Raw genomic sequence first — 22,134 nt, 5'->3', positions numbered from 1 at the left:
TCATTTCTTTTTTAATTATTAAAAAAATTAATTTTTTTTTTATTTTTTAACTTTTTTCCTTTACTTTTTAATTATTTCTTTTCTTTTCTTTCGTGTTTTCTTTTTCTTTTTTCCTTCGATGAGCTTTGGCCACAACCTTAAGTTCATCCTATCCCGGTGAGTTCGAGCTTGCTTGTGGCCGCTCGCCGTGGCCAGCGACCGGTTGAATAAGAAAGGAGAAAAGAAAAACAAGTAAAAGAGTAAAAAGAAAATTTAATAAATGACAAATAAATAATCAAATTTTAAAAAGGTAAAAAAGAAAATGAAAACATAAATAATAATAAAAAAATCAAAAGGAGTGCACGAGGGAAAATCATATTTGATTTTCCATATCGAATTACAAAAACTATTTTTTAGTTCATTTTCAGATTTTAGTTGAACACAGGAAAATATTATTATTTTCCTTGAAAACATTTTTTAGGAACACCTCATTTTTTGGGAGGCACCGTTCTTTTCGCAAAAAATCTAACGTTTTTGAAAAATGTTTTCTAGGAAGTGATTTTCCAAAACAATGACAAAATTTTCTTGTATTCAGCTAAAATTTCAAAAAGACCAAAAAAATATTTTTCGTCATTTGGTACGGAGAATCGCATTTGATTTTCCACTATACAATTCTTTGATAATTTTTTGTTGTTATTTTTATTTTGTTTTCATCTTTTGATTTTCTATTTTTGTTGTTTATGTTTTATTTTTTCTTTTGCCTTCTTCTTCGACGACCGATTGTAGCGAGCTTGAGTCTCGCTAGCCTCGTGCGAGGCTCCATCTCGCCGGACTCGGTGACGTCGATCTCACCGGTCTCGGCTAAACCGGAGCTTGCCCGGATCTAGCGAGGCCCAAGCTTGCGTGGCCCGGCGTGAGTGAGAGCTCTCTAGGATCCATCGAGCCTCGAACTCTTTGACTCACGTCATGGTCGGTTGTTGGCTGCCGACCATCGTCAAGGCTTGCGGCCGGTGGAGGAAGAAGGAGAAAGGAAAAGAAAAAATAAAGATAAAAAAGATAAAAAAAAAAAGGAAGAAAAAAAATATAAAAGAGTCCATCAAGGAAAGTAGAAGATAAAATCATTTTTCTCACATTAAAAGGCATTTTTTCCATTAATGGAAAATATTTTCTTCGACTCATAAAAATCTCGAAAATATTTTTCTAGAAGTTGTTTTTGGCGAAACAAGCGGAGTCTAAAAATGAAGAATGAAATATAACAGCTAAAGCGTGCGAAAATTTAATAGCTGAAATGGTTAACTCCGGGTTTATTTGTACTTCGCTTTGATAACCTAAGGTTGCCTAATTTTTCGAGTGATGGGATGGTAGGGTTGATCTCTCTCTCTCTCTCCCGGACGTGAATGGAATGCAACATTTGCTGCCAACGTTTCATATATTAGACATATAAATAAATTAGAAGATTTTACATAATAATATTTCATATCGCTTGATCTGGATTTTATCATCGCAACCTCCGGGATACGAAGGATGCAGGAAATCGGCAACAGAAAAAGATCACATCCAAACGGCACCGTTTTAAAGGAACTTCGTATCACCATCCCAATGTCAAGCAAGTCATGACTGCTGAATGGTGAGTTCGTAAGTCGGTGAAGCCAAGAAGGGGCTCAGACTCAATACTCAATCGTCATCGTCTCCGACTCACCCCCACCCCACTCGCGACCATGTCATGGCTCGCTAGATCCATCGCCAATTCGCTCAAGCTCGACGACGTCGACGACGACGAAGAATCCGATCGGAGCCCTCGCGCTCCCAGCCCCGATCCCTCTCCGCCACCGAAATCGGCTATCGAGCCGTCGGATTCGCCGCCGCCACCGCCGCCGCCCAATGAGTCCCCTAGAGGCGTCAAAGAAGACCTCTCGGAGCTCAAGAAAACCCTAACTCGGCAACTCTGGGGCGTCGCCTCCTTCCTCGCGCCTCCGCCGGATCCTTCCCCGTCTCCTCCGGTACGGCATATTGGAGATCCCGATCCGAACTCTCAGCCGCCGCAGCCTCCCGGTAGACCGGCTCCGTCTCAGGAGCCGTCCGATCGGGAGGATCCCGACGATGAGGAGCTGATCGCCGGGATACGAAGCGATTTCGCGGAGATTAGCGGCAAGTTCAGGAGTGGGATCTCCAAATTGTCGAACAACAAGACCGTGTGGGAGTTCACTAAGATCGCTTCCAATTTTCTGCAGCTCGGGCCGGAGGGGGATTCGGTGGATGAGGATTTGGTTGGAAATGCAGTTGGAGTGACGGAGGAGGTCTTGGCGTTCGCGAAGAACATCGCAATGCATCCTGAGACCTGGCTTGATTTTCCTCTACCAGATAATGAAGATGGTTATTCTGATGGTATGGTTTCTTTTTGTTTCAGTGGAGTCAATTTGCTATTGTGGGTCAAGCAATCAGTCGTTCCTGCATCAGTGTTGGATTGCTGTTTGGTCATACAACGTGCTTTCAATTCAAATTTTCGATTTAGTGGAGGTTGATTTAGGTATTTGACTGTGTTGTCAGTTATATTTATTGCATTGGCTCTATCTTCATTTGTTTGCTGGAGTTTAAGTTTCTGGCGATGCTGTTTTACATTTTCTTAATGAAAACGTAGTAGATGCTGAGTTTGTTTTCATGACTATGATGAGTTGGGCTATGCCTGAACTCCAGAACATTGCAGGGTCGACAGCAATTTGTTCTTCAGAGTAAGAAAAAGACCATTTATGTTTTCAAAAAATCACTTTCTATCACTTGACACCAGGAAAGAGTACTGGAAGTCGCAAAGCTTAACAATGGAATCAGTTTCCTATCCTTTTTGTAGCCCAAACTTCTTTGACAACCCATTCAGCTAGTACCGGATGATGATTGATGCCAATGGTAGCCTGCATTAGTATGCACTAACTCCTTCCTTGGGAGCAATCCAGATGAAAGTAGTTTTACTAGATTTTCAAAATTGTGTTTTTGAAGTGTTTGTTTAAATTAGTACAATTTAAGTTGTAGAAGCGCTTCGTTGGAACATGGGCAAGCATCATTTTATTTTTCGGGTAATCATGAGAACTTGATATTTTTTTCCTGGTTTGGCAATAATCAATGTACGTAGGGCGTGAGGAGACACGAACATGTGGCAAGTAATGGGTATAATTTATTTTTATTATGCTTGTCATATGGTGGCACTATCTTGGTCACAGTTGTGAGTTATTTCAATCTGCTGTGCTTGTTATCTTAATTCTTTTGCCAGATTTATAATGACTGCATATAGTCATGTTGAAGCTTCATTGTAGATTGATTTAGTTTGGAATCAGTAGCCTCCTTGGCCCTCTTTAGCAATAACTGGTTTTGTTTACATAGGCAGAGTCCACGGGAATTCTCTCCCCTCTCTCTCACACACACGCGCTTGCACGCACGTTTCCTAGTATAATTGATTTGGTTTATAATTTGATATGCTTAGTGTATACCAGTTAAATACATTATTCTCTCCTTTCGGATTAGATTTTTGTTTTTCTTTCAAAGAAGCTTATCTTTAGGAGTTCTGCGTAATGAAATACCTAAATTGCTTCTGTAGAATTTGAACTGTCTGATGCGCAAGAAGAGCATGCTTTAGCTATTGAACGGCTTGCACCAAGATTAGCTGCTCTCAGGATGGAACTCTGCTCAGAATACATGAGCGATGGTTGTTTCTGGAAGATTTACTTTGTTCTTATTCATCCCAGACTCAACAAACAAGAAGCTGAACTACTTTCAACACCACAAGTGAGTAGTTTCAAGCATGAAAGTATATTGTGAAGTACATAATACCTATTGATTGATGGTTATGGTTCTCTCCTATGAAGAAAGAGAGTTATGCATGACCTCTTGTGGAAATTGTCAGCCACTCGGCCATAGAGGTTACTTTTTGTGAGCATCTACATATATGTCCAATCATGATCTGGCTTTCTTAGGGCAATATCTCACCACTTCTATCTATTGGTTGTGATGCTGTATGGCATTAGAGATCCCAAATTATTGTATATATGGTTTTTCTATTGCATGATACCTGTGATCAAAGTTTTCCCTGACATTATGACAATGTCTACTCATTTTAGGTGCCTGTGATGCTCCATGGATTGGGTAACCATGAAATTGCATGTCATCCTGATCCTATCAGCTAATTCACGTCAAATGATGACTAATATAGGTCACGAGTGTTGAGGACGCACTATGCGTGTGTGCAAAGTTGAATAGATATGTAAGAAAGAAATAGATTGAGAGTTGCCTTCGAAAACAAATGGGGTAGTTATGCTTTGAGTGGAGAAAATTGGTGCGGATTATTATTTTTTGAGTGGAGCAAGTGGGTGCTTGGGTGGTGGATGGAATTTAGTTGTTAGTCTTTTATTATTATATCATGAAAGGTAATTTTGGAAGAATAAAACGTGTTGTGATATGAAATGTGGTTTAACGTAAATTAATAGATAGTTCATATTTTTGTGGCCTCAATTCTTTTAATTTGAGATGTTACTCTTCATATAGTCTTCCAGCCAGAATTAGTTATTTCAGGATCATAGTTCTCCACAGAGCTACAGCATTGACATCCTTTTTGTACTTTCATTCTTGTTTTTTGTTACCCAAGTTATTTTTAATGAAGGCTCAATGGGATGCGACAGGAAAAGCTCTACAACATTGTGTACGGTTTTTCTATAACAAAATGCCTGTTGATCAAATTTAACTATGACAATATGGAAATTTCATGCTAGAGATGTGACTTCCTCCGGCTGTATACATATACTTGGATTTAATACGTTCGCAGAAAGAGCAAGTTGCTAGCTGAATTTTTTGCTATAACAACTGGGTGTTTGGTCTGGCTTTTCTTTTTGCATCAATTTTGTAATTTCTTTTTGCATCAACCACTCAAAATCGTTGAGCACCTATGAATATCGGCATTTGAAATCATGCCATTAACAATTAACATTTGGACATTGTTCAAACGTTATATGTGAACAATGTTCAAACGTAATTCCAAGTTACCCCACTAACCTCGTGGACCAGGGAAGACGGAGGCCATTTAATACGCACCATTGAACCATAGTGCCTGGTCTGTTGAGCATTGGGTGGTTCAAGTGCACTTTCAGTGATTTCTCCATTTTGAGTGCTTTAATCTCACTTCTTATTTGCCTAAGAAAAAAAATTAAATGTCACTTCTTATGGAAATTTTGTTTTTTATGAGATTTCAGTTTTGCAATTTATTGCCATCGGTCTTAATTTTTTCGTGTTAAGAGTGTGAGATGCCATGTGTCACCTTCCTTGGTTGTAGATAGTGGAAGCAAGAGCGATGCTGATGCAGGAATTACAGAACCGGGGCAAGGCTGAAGTTGAATCGTCTGGAAGGGATTTAAGAACAGACTCGGCGGATTCATCTCATGAAGAACATTTATCCATACCTTCAAGTGCTCAATCTGAATCTGCACCTTCTCAAGTATCTGTTGCTGGAGCAGCTGAACTCGCAGTCGTGGCTATCACTGAGACGGAGAAACATCCATTGGAGACCACTGAAATGCAAATTATTGATAAACCAGTTGTCGAAGAAAAAATAATCGATCAGGAAGAGTATCAGCATTCGCATTCTGGATCCTCTTCGAGGGTCTTGGACGATAAGTCTGAAGATGCTGATGATTGGTTGAAAGAGGAGGAGACTTTGGAAGGAGCTGATGTCAGAGGAACCACTATCCATATAGAGAATGACGAGGATGTGTCGTTTAGTGATCTTGAGGATGACGATGGAGACATGCCCACAGCTTACAAGAAAGTTGCCTACGGATCTGATTCTTCCACAAAAGATTCGAGAGACTGGGTTCAGCTAGGTGGAAGTTCTGATGACTCTAGCAAAGAGGTGAATCCTGGTGGTAAAAAAGGTGCTAAATCCGAGAAGGTGACTGATCGTGATCTGGAGATTAAGGAATCAAATGATTGGCTCAATGTTGATGACATCGACGAGGTATGATTATACAATTGTACACTTCCAAGATGCATATGTTCATACATTTCTTTCAAGTTGCCTGTTCTATCGTCAAATACTTCAGTTATGGTTTTCTCAGTCTAATTTAGGCTCTGGAAACTGATGTTTGTACATAATTCCAAGTCTGAAATCTATCATTGTGTATGGTATGTCCCAAGTCCATTTGCTGCATTTCAGTGCAGCTAGCCCATCGTTTGTTTGCCAAACTTTGGTCATATAAAATAAGAAAAGATCATTGAAGGCCTAATAACGTTGGGACTTTTCAAATAGCTGTAAAGACATTATCTGAAAGAGAGGCCAAGATTGTGTGGGGCAGAGACTTCAGTCATTTGCAGAAATCCACTCTTAAATATTACAGATAGAGGAGAAATGCAAACCACTGTAATTATGGTAAATCACTGATACATTTCCCCAGTTCATAGGTGTCATCAGCTCTAGTTCGTGGTTCATGTAAACCTGACCGACTGAAACAGCTTGTTCAGGTTTTATCATCTTGTTTAAGAGATTTCATGTCATGTTAATCATCTACCAGTGATCCTGGATTGCTGTTAAGAATGTAGACAATGCCTTAGGGAGAAAATTGCGTCTCTTTTTATCACTTAAGTGAAAATTTATAGTACAACTTGGTTGGGGACTAGGCTTAATATGAGGAGGATACTAGAGCAGAATGGAGAACCTTTCCTATGTATGTGTTTTACCGTAGACCTATTTGAGAGTAAACCCATTCATTGTATTGAAGCTTGTGGCATGACGCAATATGTCTGTTTTCTTCTAATCTTGAGAATAAGTAATGTTTGACCACAGCTCCAAATCTTCATGCATTGAAATTCCACATTCTGTTATGTTTGGATCTATACAAATGATCATTACGTGGATCAATCATCTAAAAATTTATGAGTGAATTTTGTTTGTCACTTTCTTTGAGAGTATTGAACGAGGATTAGAAATGCGTTGGACATCAAATCTATAAATGATCGATACACTTTAGCTCTCGGTTGGTAAATTTGTGTGCCAATCTTCGTCAATTTGGCAGATATATGGAGCTGATATGACGTTCAGGTGAAGCTTAATTGGCCTGAACGTCAACAAACAAAACAAAAGGAAGAGGGAAAAAAAATACGCTGAAGTTGCGAGGCAGCCGCTCGAATCGTGTCCTCCTTTGACCCATCCTAAGTTTTATAGAGATCTCTTGAATCTGACTGGTAACTCGTTTGCTATCGTATATTCGTGTCGGTTATTATTGTCGTTTCACGTCTTCATTCAAATTACACAGTGAATTTGATTAAAAAATGGGTGAAAATACGTGGGTGTATGTCGATTCTAGTTAATTTTACTGTATCTTGTTTGGGTATCTCTTAAATATTGAAGTCGTCGGAAATCGCTATACAGTGAAATATAAGTCCAATCTATAAATTGACCCTGTTTTTTTTTGTTTTGCAACGCCTTTTTATTTTTTATTTGATTTTTATTTTAATCCTAGAGGCAAGAATTTAGAGCACTTTAGCTTTCTAGAGCATTTTATCAAGTTACCATCCAGAAAAAAACGATAAATTGCCAACAAAAAAGTTTTCTCTACGTCCTAATTTTATTTTTTGAAATTATCTCGTTGGTAGCCAGAATTGAAAGATCCCAAAGAGGGGTGTCCATGCATAACAGAGCCCAAAAAGCTTTGAGGAGGGACAAAAAGATCAATTTTGCGGAGGACAATTTAGCCTTTCTTGCCCAGTGAGCAACTGCGTTAGAGGTCCTAGTTAAATGGGCCAGGAGAGCCCGAAGATGGGCTGATATAATCTTTAGGTAGTCCACGATGAGAAGTCTCCTTTCCCAGTTAAAGTGATCTGGATTTTGGCTTGTCAGGGCATTAACCAAATCAAACTGACCAGTAAAGGTGTCAAACGGATGGTTTGGATCGGGTTTGGATCGGGTCGAATATGATCCGATCCATATTGATCCATTTAACCTGTCTTGACCCATTTTCATACTATACAAATTTAGTGATCTATAACCAATCTAATTTATACCCGATCCGACCTGTATTATTGAAATACTTCAATTTCAAAATTCAGTTTAGAGAAAATTATTTTTTATACATTTGTGACCCATTTGAAATCCACTTAGGTGTATTAAGTTTTTGAGTAACCCATTTATGGCCCACCATCATAAAATGAGTTAAGTATGGGTTCTAGGCACATTTTGGTATCTCTACCGAACAAACATAATGCAGATAGAATTGAACTGAGAAAAGCTTCTGGAAACGAGGTGGAGGGCTTCGAACACAGCAAGGGCTTCCGCTTACGCCTGAGACGAGACTTTCATCGATTTAGCAAGGCCGCAATGAGTCTTCCAGAGTGGTCCCAACAGATGCACACAATGGCTCCGTCAACCGATCCTTCTTCGAATGAGCCATCCACATTGATTTTCAGGGCTCCTCCTTCTGTGTGTCCTAATTGAATGTGCTCTGAAGGACAAAATAACGGGATTTAACTGGCCGTGGAACTTTTTTTCCTACTTTTCCCGGGGACTTGTTTCCTGTCTCTTATGACCAAGTCGGATGCGGGGTGGTGCGACGCGAGGAAAAGGGATTTTGAATCGGAGGTGTTTGGGCACACTCAAAAGTAGTAATACTGAAAACTGGTTCGGACATCACAGGCCGCTAAACCAATTCACGCGCTCGGCAAGAAACTGAACCTCGCCATTTACCCTCGGCATGGGGGGCAAGCTTCCAATCCAGAGTTGGGCCTGACCCCTTTGCCTTTAGGCCCAAATGGACCGAATGAAAGAGGTTTCGGTTGTGGGCTTCTCATCAACAATATTATCTCTCAAGTCCAGCCATGATCTGGCGCCAACGTAATTGAACAACGGTCAACTCCTCTTGTTGCTGCTTTGTGGCTTCAGAAGTCTTCTGCATTTGGAACTCTAAATTATTTTAAAGTCCCTTGAGTTGAAGTTTGGGCGCTTGGTATAATTTTTCTTAAATTACTTTGAATGAAAGCTAAGCTAGTGTCGGCAAAGCCTAAAGCCCAAGCGGGTGTCCTTGCTATCGCTTTGCAGCAGAAAACCCACTTTAAGAATGAATGAATTTTTTCAATTACCTTTATTGCCCTTAGAAAGTTACTATAATTCCGCTTTCACCACCAAATGCCCCATTGGGTAATGCAAACTCAAGCAGTTGCGTGTGAGCTCAGATCCATGCGGCCATCGATTTAGCCACTGATCCAGCCACCGATGGTCCACTAGCCAATGTCAAGATCTGGTGCGACGAGGGTCAACCAGTGGAGATGTGGTGCGATGAGGCTCGTTCAATGCAAAATCCGGTTGTCGAGGGTCAACCATCCGAGCTCCAGACCTGATGCAACGAGGGTCGACAAGCCGAGGGTCGATGGGGAGGAGATCGGGTGTGGTGAGGGGTTGACTAGTGCGAGATCTAGTCGCCTGACGGTTGCATTTGGTTGTCCTCGATGCTTACCTCAGGTTGCCACCGAAGCTTGCTCAGTATCCCTGTCCTCTTTGCCGATGCTCCCCCGGTGGCTTTCCCGCTCTTTTTTCTTTTTTATTAACTTCAAAGTTGCTTTACGAAATGTATGCCAAAAGCCAATCATCCAAACGCTATTTGCTTTCAGCAAATACACCTTCACTTAAAGATCGTTGGGGGAAATGGCTTTACATTTCCCAAAGCTCTCCCAAACACACCTTTACTCTTAGATACTAACTTGGAGGTTATGGTTTCATCCGCAGCTCTGCTCAAGTTATACTCCTGTTCTCCACAAACCCAATTACGCAGGTAGGAGGAAGGGAGCACCAAGTTGTAAGCCAGCATCAAAGCTGCGAGGTTTCGCTCACATTACTGCAGAAAAGCCGGGCATCAAAATCTCGCGTGATATCAAAGTAGAATGTTTTGAGTTCAAATCTTTATAATTCCCATTTACCTCCCCGATTAAATATTTCCACGCATAGTACGAGGAAAAAAAATCAGACTAAATGTGAGGAGAAGCGATAGAATAATTAAATTTTGAAGGGCCGTGCTTTTTCCACTTCTTCTTTGACTAAGACACTCCTCAACATTGTGTTCTGACCGTTTTGCCCCTCATGAGTCCCACCATTCAGCATCCGAGAGCTAGGATTTTTTTTTTTTCCTTTTCTTGTGAGTCCCACTTTCCTTTATCTTCTTCCTTCTTCTCCCTTGCAGGCAATTATATTCCTTCCATGCTTGTTGCAAAATGTGGTGACCTCGGGTGGAGTTAAGGAGGATGCAGAAGGTGGTATCCTGAGGGTTGTGAGGCCACAAAGAGCCTGAGTTGGTGAGGTTCCACGCTTGAGATCTCCTCTCGGGACTCAGCAACAGAGGCCTTCCTAGGCAGCGTCTGCTTCGACCACTCTGGCGTGTCAGTCTGCGATCCGTTGGACCGTCTTTGGCTCCGGTATGGCACTGCCTTGAGGATGGCGATGTGGCGGAGAAGAGCCGCGTCTCTGGCAACGTGTTCTCTAAGGCTTGGAGCTCTACATGGCTTACACGCACTCTAGGCTCAAGACCTCCACATCGCTCTGAATCTGTCATCACTGACAGTGCTAGTGGTGCGCGTCAAGTCGCAGTTGGGGTTTCGGTCCATGCAGACGTGGCGAGGGTCGAACAGTTTCTTTACATCTTGATTTAATTTTTGTTTCCCTTAAGTAATTGATATTGCCACGACAAGGAGTTAAAGCATTCTCAAGTACGCATGCAAGAGTCAATGAACTTCAATCGATGAAGAATTATTTCATGTATTGTAAAAAAAATAAGTCTTAGGATCAACAGAGAAACCCTTTGCACTAACGGATTACGATGACACGGTTGATGAATTACTTGAGACAATGAAAAACTTAGAGAAGGCAAAAGTGAAACCTTATCTTTGATTGACGAGGAAGAAGAGGATGGTGACGGAGCTGCTCGAAAATGGTTTTTGAGGTGGTATTACACCAGACTTAAACCGATAGTACAATCGAGCATTATAGAGATCACCTCTCATGACTAATTCAAATTGATGCATGATTGGTTCGTCTCGATCCGTAGTCTTCCAATGACACGTTACAAAGTCTAGGGTGATCGGTTCTTGACTAGTGCGTGGTTGGTACGGGGTTCTAGTACGAATCGACCCTCTTTGGACTCATGGCCAGCTTGGTTATCGATCAATGTTAGCTCACAAATCGCACCATGGATCAATCCCTGGCTAACTACAAGGTGATCCTATGGTTGATTTACAGCTGAATGAGACCGATCACAATCGGTCCATGCTTGATCTAAGGTTGTCACACAGTCGAATCCTCAATTAACAGCATAGCCGATTGACATGTTAAGCCACGATCCTTATCGAAGGCGATCTCTATTCTTTTCGTGGCCTATCTCAACTCTTGGCTGTTATCTATAAATAGTCCGAGTCCTAAGCTTGGATTGGCCCTAAGTTTTGGGGTGTCACAAGAGTAATGGGGAACAATGTGTGTTCTTTAATTGATCATTTGCAAGATTACAATTCAGGTATTTTGTAACTAAAATCGGTAGTTACATAAGAAATTAAACATGCTCCAAGTGACGTTTATCGTATTGTCTAGCAATGCTAATCTATAAATGGGATAAGTACACTATCGGTGCCATAATTTTTGTACGGCGTTCACTTGAGTACCATAACTTTCAAAACGCTCATTTAAATGCCATAACTTTTAAAAATCGTTTACTTGAGTTCCATCGCTGACGTGGACACCGAAAAGCTGATGTGGACGTAGGAACAGCTGATGTGGCATGCCGAAAAGCTAACGTGGCACACCGGGAAGCCGACGTTGCACGCCAAAAAAGCTCATGTGGACGACGGAAAAGTTGATGTAGCACTCAAGTGAACGATTTTTGAAAGTTATGGCACTTAAGTGAACGTCGTATACAAGTTATGACACTCACGGTGTACTTACCCCTCTTTAAACAGTTATAAAAGCAGAGAATGTCGACTCCACATACTAAACAGTTATAAAAGCAGAAAATGTCGACTCCACATACTGACGGCTACATCTCCTCCACTTCTTTGACGGTTGCATCCCGTGCTCCTCCTCAATTGATCAAAACTCGGTTTCCCTCTGTCGGCTATTCATTCCAGCACTTGAGCCATCCTCTTATCCCATCGTCGACTAACACCGAGTCTTCTTGTTGACCAACCATATTTGCCGACTAGCAGCTCGAACACATAGCGATTGTCTGTCTCTATCGCCCTCTTAACTGGCTTCTGCCGATCGAGCTGTCGATTGACTACTTGGACATCTTTGGCATGGACAACGGTTATGTGTCTAGGTCTTACCTTAACTATTGTTCATAATCTAATATAAGCATGTAGATTGCACTTGACTGGAGAGTGGACCTATCAACATTTAAGCAAGAGGCTACAGTGGAAGTCATTATAATCTTTCTTTAAACAAAAAGAGCAACAAATAGCATGGCCATCCATTTTTCTATTTGTATTTAACATATCGTTATAATCTTTCTTTAAATAAAATAGAGTCCACTGTCAGTTCCTTTCATATATGATAGTTAGCCTTTATCTTTCGGAATCACAAAATTTCACTCAATAAATCTAAAATATCAACATGTCACCTAACATAAAGCCTAACTTGGCATGCACATTATTATTATTTTTTTAGATTGGGAAAACAACATAAATGATCTCTAAATTTTGATCCAAATTAAGTATAGGTCCCTAGACTCTTAAATTTGTTCAATGTAGTCCTAAAGTATTGGTAAATATTCAATCCAATCCAATAAACTAAATGTTTAATATTGTCCTTCCTCTCTTTCAAGTTAAATGGAATCTAATAATATGACTTTTAATTCGTCAAGTTTGAACGGTGGATAAAAAAATTTTATATGCGGATTATCCACTTAAGATATTCATCTCAATGCAAAATACAATAATCCACATCATCATAAAAAGATGGACATGTTGATTCATCTTTTCTAAAAATCTAACTTAGAAAATGACAATTTACACCATCAAATAACTTCTGATTCATTGTTTGAACAAACAAGAGGATTATATGGAACGTTTATCGATGATTTAGGGACCAAACTAAATAAATAAAAAGTATAGGGACCTTATTGCAAAGTGAACCGAAGTTTACGGATCAATTATGTAATTTTCCTTTTTACATTTAGTGTTGGACCTCATAGAATGTACGATAATTTAATTGGTGCTTTCTTTATGTCTTGCGGATTTCTGGATAGATGTAAAGTAAGTTGACGACGCACTAGTGTGAAAGTAAAAGGCACTAAAGTAGAAAATGCACACACTGCGCCACTAAGTTATTCCGGATGCTTACAAGAAAGGAGAGAACGTGAAGTTGACTCTCCAAGTCGACGTAATTGTCTTGGTACACAAGTCATCTTCCAGGAGAGAATTTGAACTTTGATAAAGAAAGTTTCACCATTCTGCCATCATCAAAGTCACTCAGCACTAGAAGGTGGCAAGTCTCCTCAGGTCAACTCGGAATATCAACTTGCAAGCTGACTTGTCGTTTTTCCTATGCCACTATCCACCCGCATTCGCATGTTCATCGAGTTCTTTTTTTACACAAGTAGGGATACAAACACAAAGACTCGATTGACCGGAGGACTTAATACCCTGTGGGCCTTACTAACTAGTTGAGTCCAGGACTTTGGTTTGTGCGAGTGGCATGATCCATAGCAGTTTGCACGCATTTTGTGGGTTTTGAACGGCTGGTTTTCAATACCCGAGTTAATAGTTTTCCGCGCCCAACCATCTATGAATTGCGATGCATCTAGTTACTCTCTACAAACCTAAGACATTGCCATCGTATTCTTTTAGCATGGGACGTACTGGTCTCTTAAACTACGCTTTGATTAACCTTTGAATATGTGGTCAAACCTCTGTCTAACATTCCTTTCCTCCCCCCATATTTATGTGCTTTCTCTATGATTCAATGCTAATAAACACAAAAGCACCAGAACCCCCAAAATGGAAGACCAATTCACAAGATGTCTGTTTTCTCTTATTGCGCGTCTCTTCCAACATACATTTTGGTGGAAAATGCACTATCCCAACAAAACATCAAGCACCAATTCTCTGTCTTAGACTAATGCTCTCTCTCTGTGTAAAGTGACAGGCAGGACAAACTCTCGTGCCGTGTTAAATGGGCATCTGATGGAAGAGCCCTTTCCGGGTCGGGTTCTTCTTGATAGAATTCCTGTGGTCGTCCTAAATCAGCTATTATTTTTCTTTTCGAGCCAACAGGTATCTTCCCTGGCTGTGTTGAATTCACACCCGTAAACCATTTGTCTTTGCCTCTTCTTCCTTGGCCTATAAATACCCCCACATGCGTAGTTCACTTCTGTGATTCTCTCAGCTCTTGCCTTAAATTCGAAAACATCCAACTCCCAGAAATTAAATATGGCGAAGATGGTTGCTCTGTTCTTGATGATCTCTCTCCTCCTCTGCTCGACTTTAGCCTTTGGCGCGCGACCCGAACCAGCCTTTCCTCAAGAAAACCCCGTGACATCTGGCCATGAGGTTAGTTGATTTTGTTCAGAAGCTCTCATATGAGAACCGAAAGGGAGATACGAACCGAGTGATGCTCATATTTGGTTTCCCTGTTCCCTCTTTTGTTCTTTTCAGAAGGTTGAGGCAGAGCACGTTGAGGGGTTTGAAGAGAGCTGCGAAGGAGTTGGCGAGGAGGAATGCTTGACGAGGAGGACTCTCGCTGCTCACATCGATTATATTTACACTCAAAAGCAGAAACCCTGAAAACAAAAGTTGGATCCTGTGCAATATAATGTAATACAACGGTATATATATTAAGTAAAACATCGTCTTCATCGAGTAATTGCCCCCTGTTTAGCTGGATCTTTGTGTTCTTATTCTTCAGCGATCTTCTCGGGTTTCCTTGTGTTCGGTGGCAATGATGGGATCAATTCTATAAATTTAGCGTTCGATTTCTGCTCTTTTTTTTTCTTCGGGTCCTCTCTGGCTGAAGCTACCGAGACTCGCTTGTTCGATAAGCTTCTGGACTGAAATTTATGAAAATTCTGTTGTTTCCTGTATGGCTTATTCCTCATTCTGCGGCACAATTTACACGCGAGAAGAGACGATGCCGAGATATTTGCGCATCACTGATTGTCTATTCCGCAGTTTAAGCTTTTGGGTTGGTGCTTAATTAATTGTTCTCGGAATTTCGCAAGAAAAATTAAATTCAACATAGCTAAAACTGGCTAATGCCTCATAGCCAGCATGTGACTGAAATTTCCTGGTCTTCAAAGTGACGTGTATAAGCCCGCTCCAAAAGCGCGGTTATGGGACATGCTGCTTCATCGCACCAACCAACTCATCCTCTGCTCGATAGTTATTGACCTCCGAATAAAGTCTCCGGACATAACAGAACCAAAAGGGGGTCGATGGATTTCAATCTTTTTCGTGGGTTTCATGCTGTTTCATCTGTTTCCATACGTTCCGAATTGAATGTAAGCAACCACTTGGATTGGTTCTGGTTGGAAAGAGATAATGAAGTCGCAGAGAAAGACGGTTGACGGTTGTGTTGTGTGTGAACGTGATTGCTGGCCTTATTGCGTGGTAAGATGGCGTGTGCCTGCGACATAAATGTAGAGAAAGAGAACTCTTAGAAAGAGTCTCAATTTGACTGACGGGGGATGGCCGGCGTGTGCCTGCGACATAAATGTAGAGAAAGAGAACTCTCAGAAAGAGTCTCAATTTGACTGACGGGGGATGGCCGCATATTCATAGATAGCATTGACTCTAATAACATGTTAGAAAGTCCAATGCAAAAATTTAAATTAACAGGTGGAAAGAGACCACATGAATATAAAGAATATATAAGACTCGTTGTCAGACTATGTGGGACAACAAGTTTAGCAATAACAAATGGAGTAAAATCCAAGAAAATATAGGGACGATGATAAGATGAGATAAAACCTAGTTTTTAGGTGCAAGAAAATAGCATCCTCGGAAAGGGTCCATGCCATAAATATAGAATAAAATCTTATTTAACTTAGGGGCACGAGTGCTAAGACGAGGTACCATTACGATTGGTGTTAAAGAAACCCGGGCCTTTAATAATATAAAGTTTGCATTTGATTTTTTCAGTTTGGGTGAATCTGCGAGTTTGCTCTTTAACTTTTTCAATCAAGTCTTATGATTCTTCTTATTCATGCAATCTGACTGTTTTCTAATCACTAGTCATCAATAGCACCATGAGAAATCTATATCTTTTAGGGAGAGACTCTTGTTTAACGCTCATAAGAAAGTAAAAGGACTTGATTGGACGCAAAAGAAATGAGCGAATTGTGCAGAAAACCAAACTTACATGATCATATCTCAATTTAACTAGTTCCAACTTCGATGCAATAAAATTTACTTGTTGGTTTTTTTAAAGACCACCAAATCTCACACAAAGTCCAGAGTCACCATACTTTTTGACATGACATGACACATCTCATGTATGCACATGTGTATTTGAGATTAGTTTTTTGACAGTAGTAAGATGAGTAAAGATAGATAGAACTGAGCGACCGAAAGCAGAATAAAGACAACTAAAGGGCTTTGACAAAAATAAAAGCGTCCTGCGCTAGATACTCGGGATTTGCTTTCTTCACAAGTGTTTTCTCCCCATTACTTACCTATAACTTTCTTTAATTCTTTTTTTTTTCTCATTTCCGTTGCTTCCTTTCTATACAAACAACTATAGAGTGGGACCGAACCCCAAAGATAAAGACTTGCCCCTTACGATCAGTTCCTTTCTAGTTTCTACAATGCCCCCAAGAGTCAAGCCTAGGACATTATTGTTGCCTATATATCTTAAGAGTGGACCCATCAAATCGTTCAGACAAACTATTACGTATACCGGACTAGCGTGACCTGAAAACATGTGAACCACGACATTTTATGAACCTCGTAAGGTTCAAATACAATGACAGACCACATCAATCGGGCTCACATATTCGGGCAATGCAATTTTAACCTGTGCGTAGCAAATCTTGAAAAACAGGGATGACTCCACATGCCTAAATATGGGTACAGTAAGCCAGCTCTATGCACTGTTGAGTGAAACCACACGATGACTTTTCAAGTTATGTGGGTCTTCTCGTTCGAAAAAGAAAAAGAAAAAAAAAGACATGTGATTGTATAAACCATTTGCTGGCCCAAATAATCGAGTGTAAATTGTATTTAACATCAATAGACATAACGAAATAACTCAGGTATCTCAATTTCTAGCACTAGTCACGCAAAGTTCTACATTAAAAAGCCCTCGTTAGTGGATCCTTGTGCGTGCTTGCCTTCTTCGGTAAAAGAGGCACAAAAGACAAAAAGAAAGTGGCACGAAACACAAAAAGAATTATTCAAACCAGCAGAAAGAAAGTGGCCACTTGCTCCTATTGGCCATTAGCGTCCTGAAAGAGAGTTCGCAATCTCATTCCGGCGTTTTTGGATTCATGCTATTAGTAGTCAAACATAGACCCTCTAGAGGACATCTTTCGAACATCAAGAAAACAACATCCATAGATTTGTAGTATTCTAACTTAGGCTTTCATAATATGGTTGGTACCCTTCACTTTCTCCTCGACGTGGTCCAGCGTTAGCACTCTCTAGCCTTTGAGTGACCTTTTCCTCTTTATCTATACGTGGCATGGGCATATACCCCTTGCAAGGTTTAACAAATTGATGTCCATTAACCAATATTGAAGTGCTTGCTCTATCCATCCATGAGATGGCAGACCTTATCTCCTTCAAGCCCTCACATCACAATTACGTTATGACTCGGAAAAGTCTGCGTCATTTTTTTCGTGAATAGCCGTGTATTTTTTAAGAAATTTTAATTTTTGGTAACTGATGGATTTTTATAGCGATTAGTGGTTACTAGTGGTTGAAGGTACTAGAGGAAATGCTACATGAAAAACTATTGGTAGTGGAACAGCCTTTTGGAGAGTGCACTTGGGGAATCCTCATTGGAAGTGCATCCTGATAATGACTCTTTAAGACCACTAGTTATCATACATAAGCACAAGTGCATCCTGATGATGACTCTTTAAGACCACTAATTATCATATGGAAATGCTCAGGATATTTGTGTTTAGACAGTGTTCTCATCCTAGAGTTGCTGGTGTATAGTCCTTAATGCTTCACCCATCTCGTTGTGGGTGTGCTATGCAAACCTAACCTATCAAAATGGATCCAAAATCCATTTAATAACTCATAAGTATTTAAATGGATCATAACAAACTTAGCAAGCCAGCATAATGAGTTTACAAAATAAAGAAGCCAAAATAAGTGGGTTATAAATGGGCCTATTGTGAAGCATTTACAACCCACTTAAGATCCCATTAAGAGGCCGCTTCCCTTTCACTCTTAACCCATTTAAGAGACCTAATAATTAACAAGGTTTTCTAATTTTTTATTTTTTAAATTTCGAAATTTCTTCATAATTTTTTATTTTATTTTTCTTTCTTTCCTTTTTTTTCAACCAAGTTCGGCGAGGGTCGGCCGACAACCCCGGCTGGTCACGGGCGAGGGCCGGGCGACCCTCGTTGCCACCGAGCAAGGGCCGCCAAAGCCCTCACCAACAGTAGGCAAGGCTGTTTGGGCAAGGGTCCAATCCTCGCCCATGACCGGTCCTCGCCTGTCATGCCCCGAACCCAGCAGGCACGCGAACATCCCACCAGGCCGTTTGACTTTACTTAGTCTCCCAGGATCCCTCGGCCATCAAATTCGAGCTTAATGTAAAAGAAATGCACATGCGGAAGCGAATGCAAAACTCCTTTCATTATAAACAGAGATGACTTATGACAAATGATGGTACCTCTCTTAGTATTCACCAAACCGGCTGCATAGTCAAAGTAGACAATACAAAATTATCAATTTCTTAAGGCTACAAAAGGTTACATCCGAATAGAGCTTGATATCTAAGTCCTCCCAAAGATGGCTTCTGATGTCACTCCATGGCGTTCACATGATCCATCACTTGAGACCTGAAAATATTAATCCTACGACGGGGTGAGAATAAATCTCAGTAAGAAAGTCTTTAATCCTATGTTAGGGCGCTAGTGCCTTCGGACACATCCTAGGTGAGCAATTTCCAACAATTCTTTCTTCAATAAAAAATTTCACGAATAAATTCCAGAATATTCCATTCTTTCTCCAAAAATTGCCACACCTTTTCCAAAAATTCCACGTTACTCTCATATCGGTGTTCCACTCTTTGGACTGTCCTAAAAATAATCCAAGTACTCCAGGCCCCCGTTTAACGCCTCGAGACTATAATATAAATATTCCACGTGGATCCAAAGCCCGCATTTAACGCATCAGGCTATCATATAAAATTTCACGTTACTCAAATGCCAGCGTTTAACGCATCGGGCTAACATATAAATGGCCAAACCTGCGTAATAACGCCTCAGACCATTATATAGCTCGGACCCACGTAATAACGCCTCGGGTCACTATAACTCGCGTAATAACGCCTCGGGTTAATATCCCGCGTCTAATGCCTCGGGATAAAATAATAAGCACAACCCTGCGTTTAACGCCTCGGGGTAAAATAATAATAACAAAGCCCGCGTCATAACGCCTTAGGCAAGATATTGTCTTATAAAATACGAATCCCGCGTCATAATGCTTCAGGGTAAAATTTCACATTTCCTCTCAAATAGTTCTCATAAAGACCATATAAGAACAACAACTCCTCGATCGCTCTTCCGATACCACACGATCACTTAAATCCTTCCGATCGATCCATCTTCGCCATGTGATCTTGCTAAACTTCCCGATTAACAGATCGAGACCACACGATCTCACCAATTTTCTCTAATAATAGATTGGGACCACACGATCTTTCTGATTCTTCTCCAATAAAAGATTGGGACCACACGATCTTTCTAATTCTCCTCAACTGTCCAATCGAGACCATTCGATTTAAATATACTGAACAAATACTCGATCGGGACCACGTGATTCACTCACATTGAATAAATAATAAATCGGGACCACCCGATTAGATCACACTCAAGCCGTCGGCCAATCGGGCCGCACGATTAATTTATGCTACCACAAAAATTAATCTACGCCACACGACATTAATTATGCTAACGTAGCAATTATTAATCATTGTTCGATCGAAATTATACTAACATGCAATTAATACGTGCCATACAAATAAACCATACTAACGTGGCAATTAATCGGGACCGTATGATTAAAATATCCTCACGTGCAATAAATCTCCACCACATGATTATTCTACATAAAGCAAGATTTAATCTCGGCCGTCCGTTCAATCTTCCTAAGCAAGATCAAGCTAGATTAGATCATAGCCATCCAATTCTACTCATTGCATTTTACTATTCACTCAAGAACACATTTTCTCTCTCCTCCATCATCAAATTCGGCCAAGCTTGATCCAAGAGCAAATCCAACCAAAATTTCACCAAATCTTCTCAACCTAATGTCCATTAGCAACCAAGATACCTAATCTAAGATTAGGAACCAACTTACCACAAATCTAGCAAATTTTCCGGCGAAAAAGTCGCAAGAACTTTTGATTCCAACCGGTGGCTCCAGCAACTCCTCTTGGTCGGCTTTGATCCACGAAGATTTGGCGGTCCTGGGCAATTCATGGTGAAAATTAAGCTTCGGCGGTTCAAGGTGACATCGGTGATTGCTTGGAAATTTTCGGTGAGAGAGAGAGAATGGCGATGGTGAGTTCGGCTAAGAGGGGGAGTATGAGGTAGAGAGAGAAAGTTGTCTTCAATTTATGAGGAAGAAGGCAACAAAATTTATTAGAAAAAGGTTAGGATAATATTAGGGCTAGATATTTTTGGGTCTTGAATGCAAAAAGGGCAAAAAGGTAATTTCCCCCATAAAGACTAGTCAAATTTTGGCCAAGGGGTGTTTTGGCCGAAATGCCCTTTGGCCAAGGTGAAAAATTGGGTATTCTCCAAGGTTAAATGGGTCTTTTCCCATTTCCAGTCCAAATTTTATTTTCCCCGAACCCTTTGGGGTGAACTGCGAAGTAATCGTACTCCGGATGAGGAAACGTAAAAAATTTAATTATTGAAACCCCCGAAGGTCTGATGTCAAATTCTGAAGCTCGATTCGCGATCAATCTCGATCAATTGAAATTTTAGTGTATCTCAAACTAACGGGCGGCCTTTAGGAGTTACGCATATCGACCCATGATTAACATCATGTTTAAGAATTTCTCAAGCCATGACGACTTTGATTGTCATTCAATTGCGAGGGTCAATCATTAGTCCCCACAGACACAATCGTTAGAAAATAATTTAGAGACGTTCGGAACCCATACGAGGTCAAACGGAATCACCCGTGATCCGAGCATAGGGTATTATCCAAATCGTTCCTTAATCATTCTAGGATCGGTCTATATTGGTTCAGAATATTCCCTCGACAATTTTCATGGCCAAAGAGTCGATCCAGGATCAAGTTTTTAGGTCCACGTATTTGATTTTTTTCCTAGACAGTCATTCCTATTTGGTTAGTTTGCTCAAGAGGGATCAATTTCGAGTAAGATTCGACTGAAATACATTAATGAGACATTTCATTCATTCAAAGCTTCAAAAGTGAGTCGGAATACGGGATGTCACATTGCCCATGGGCAGTGACGGACGTCGGCCCTTGTACGTGGTCGGTGAGGATATGCCGGCCCTTGCCTTTGATCGGCAAGGGTTTCAACGATACTCACCGATACTCGAAGCCCTTGTTGTAGGTGAGGCCATCCGAGCCTACAGCGAGGCCTTGATCCTTGCCCATGGCCGGTGAGGGTCACCAACCCTCGCCTTTAACTGGGGAGGATTAGCCGACCCTCACCCGGGTCGGGGAGGGTTGACTAGCGATCCTCGCCATACTTCGCAAGAAAAAAGAAAGAAAAGGCAATAACAAAAAAGAAAAAGTAAAATAAAATAAAAACATTGTAAAAGGAGGAAATTAAAAATTTTATTTTAAAAAAATTATAAGATAAAAATAAAAAAAATCAATTTGATAAATAGAAAAGTTATCCACTAAATTTGTATTACATAGAAGTGTTTTAGCAATATAATTATTTTAAAAAATAATAAGAAACAAGTTTTCTTTGGTTGGGATAAATATGAACGT

The 22,134-nt window shown here is 40.5% G+C and overlaps 2 protein-coding genes and 1 long non-coding RNA gene across 5 annotated transcripts; 2 read left to right on the top strand and 1 right to left on the bottom strand.

The window, feature by feature from the left end:
• Positions 1-1,591: 1,591 nt before the first annotated feature.
• On the top strand, positions 1,592-7,680 carry LOC115730223. 3 transcript variants are annotated; one of them, XM_048272336.1, is made up of 4 exons: positions 1,592-2,364; positions 3,566-3,753; positions 5,291-5,971; positions 7,606-7,680. In XM_048272336.1, the coding sequence occupies exons 1-4, from the start codon at positions 1,698-1,700 to the stop codon at positions 7,663-7,665; spliced, it is 1,596 nt and encodes a 531-aa protein (XP_048128293.1). In that variant the 5' UTR covers positions 1,592-1,697; the 3' UTR covers positions 7,666-7,680. The 3 variants fall into 3 exon arrangements, with proteins under 3 accessions (XP_048128293.1, XP_048128294.1, XP_030532094.1); XM_048272337.1 differs by lacking the exon at positions 7,606-7,680 and adding an exon at positions 7,026-7,242; XM_030676234.2 differs by lacking the exon at positions 7,606-7,680 and having other exon boundaries at positions 5,291-6,141.
• Positions 7,681-7,748: 68 nt separating this feature from the next.
• Positions 7,749-8,501, bottom strand: LOC125312797. Its single transcript, XR_007196869.1, has 3 exons — positions 8,208-8,501; positions 8,014-8,023; positions 7,749-7,867 (listed from the first exon to the last, which is right to left on the bottom strand). It is a non-coding gene; the product is annotated as an uncharacterized LOC125312797 (long non-coding RNA).
• A 5,773-nt stretch (positions 8,502-14,274) lies between these two features.
• On the top strand, positions 14,275-14,842 carry LOC115742122 (phytosulfokines 3-like). The gene is made up of 2 exons (XM_030676236.2): positions 14,275-14,529; positions 14,635-14,842. The coding sequence occupies exons 1-2, from the start codon at positions 14,410-14,412 to the stop codon at positions 14,761-14,763; spliced, it is 249 nt and encodes an 82-aa protein (XP_030532096.1). The 5' UTR covers positions 14,275-14,409; the 3' UTR covers positions 14,764-14,842.
• Positions 14,843-22,134: the final 7,292 nt, after the last annotated feature.

This window comes from Rhodamnia argentea, chromosome 11 (assembly GCF_020921035.1).
Source record: "Rhodamnia argentea isolate NSW1041297 chromosome 11, ASM2092103v1, whole genome shotgun sequence".
Classification (NCBI taxonomy): Eukaryota; Viridiplantae; Streptophyta; class Magnoliopsida; order Myrtales; family Myrtaceae; genus Rhodamnia; species Rhodamnia argentea.
Note: the sequence above shows the minus strand (reverse complement) of the source record. Positions and strands in the feature narration are given on the sequence as shown.

What these genes read in the sequence shown, in the direction of transcription:
- LOC115730223 (XM_048272336.1), top strand. Translation starts at nt 1,698, where the DNA reads ATGTCATGGCTCGCTAGATCCATCGCCAATTCGCTCAAGCTCGACGAC. An exon ending in TGAAGATGGTTATTCTGATG is followed by an intron (nt 2,365 to 3,565) that starts GTATGGTTTCTT and finishes TTGCTTCTGTAG; the next exon opens with AATTTGAACTGTCTGATGCG. An exon ending in ATGTTGATGACATCGACGAG is followed by an intron (nt 5,972 to 7,605) that starts GTATGATTATAC and finishes TCTCGTTGGTAG; the next exon opens with CCAGAATTGAAAGATCCCAA.
- LOC115742122 (XM_030676236.2), top strand. Translation starts at nt 14,410, where the DNA reads ATGGCGAAGATGGTTGCTCTGTTCTTGATGATCTCTCTCCTCCTCTGC. An exon ending in CCGTGACATCTGGCCATGAG is followed by an intron (nt 14,530 to 14,634) that starts GTTAGTTGATTT and finishes TGTTCTTTTCAG; the next exon opens with AAGGTTGAGGCAGAGCACGT.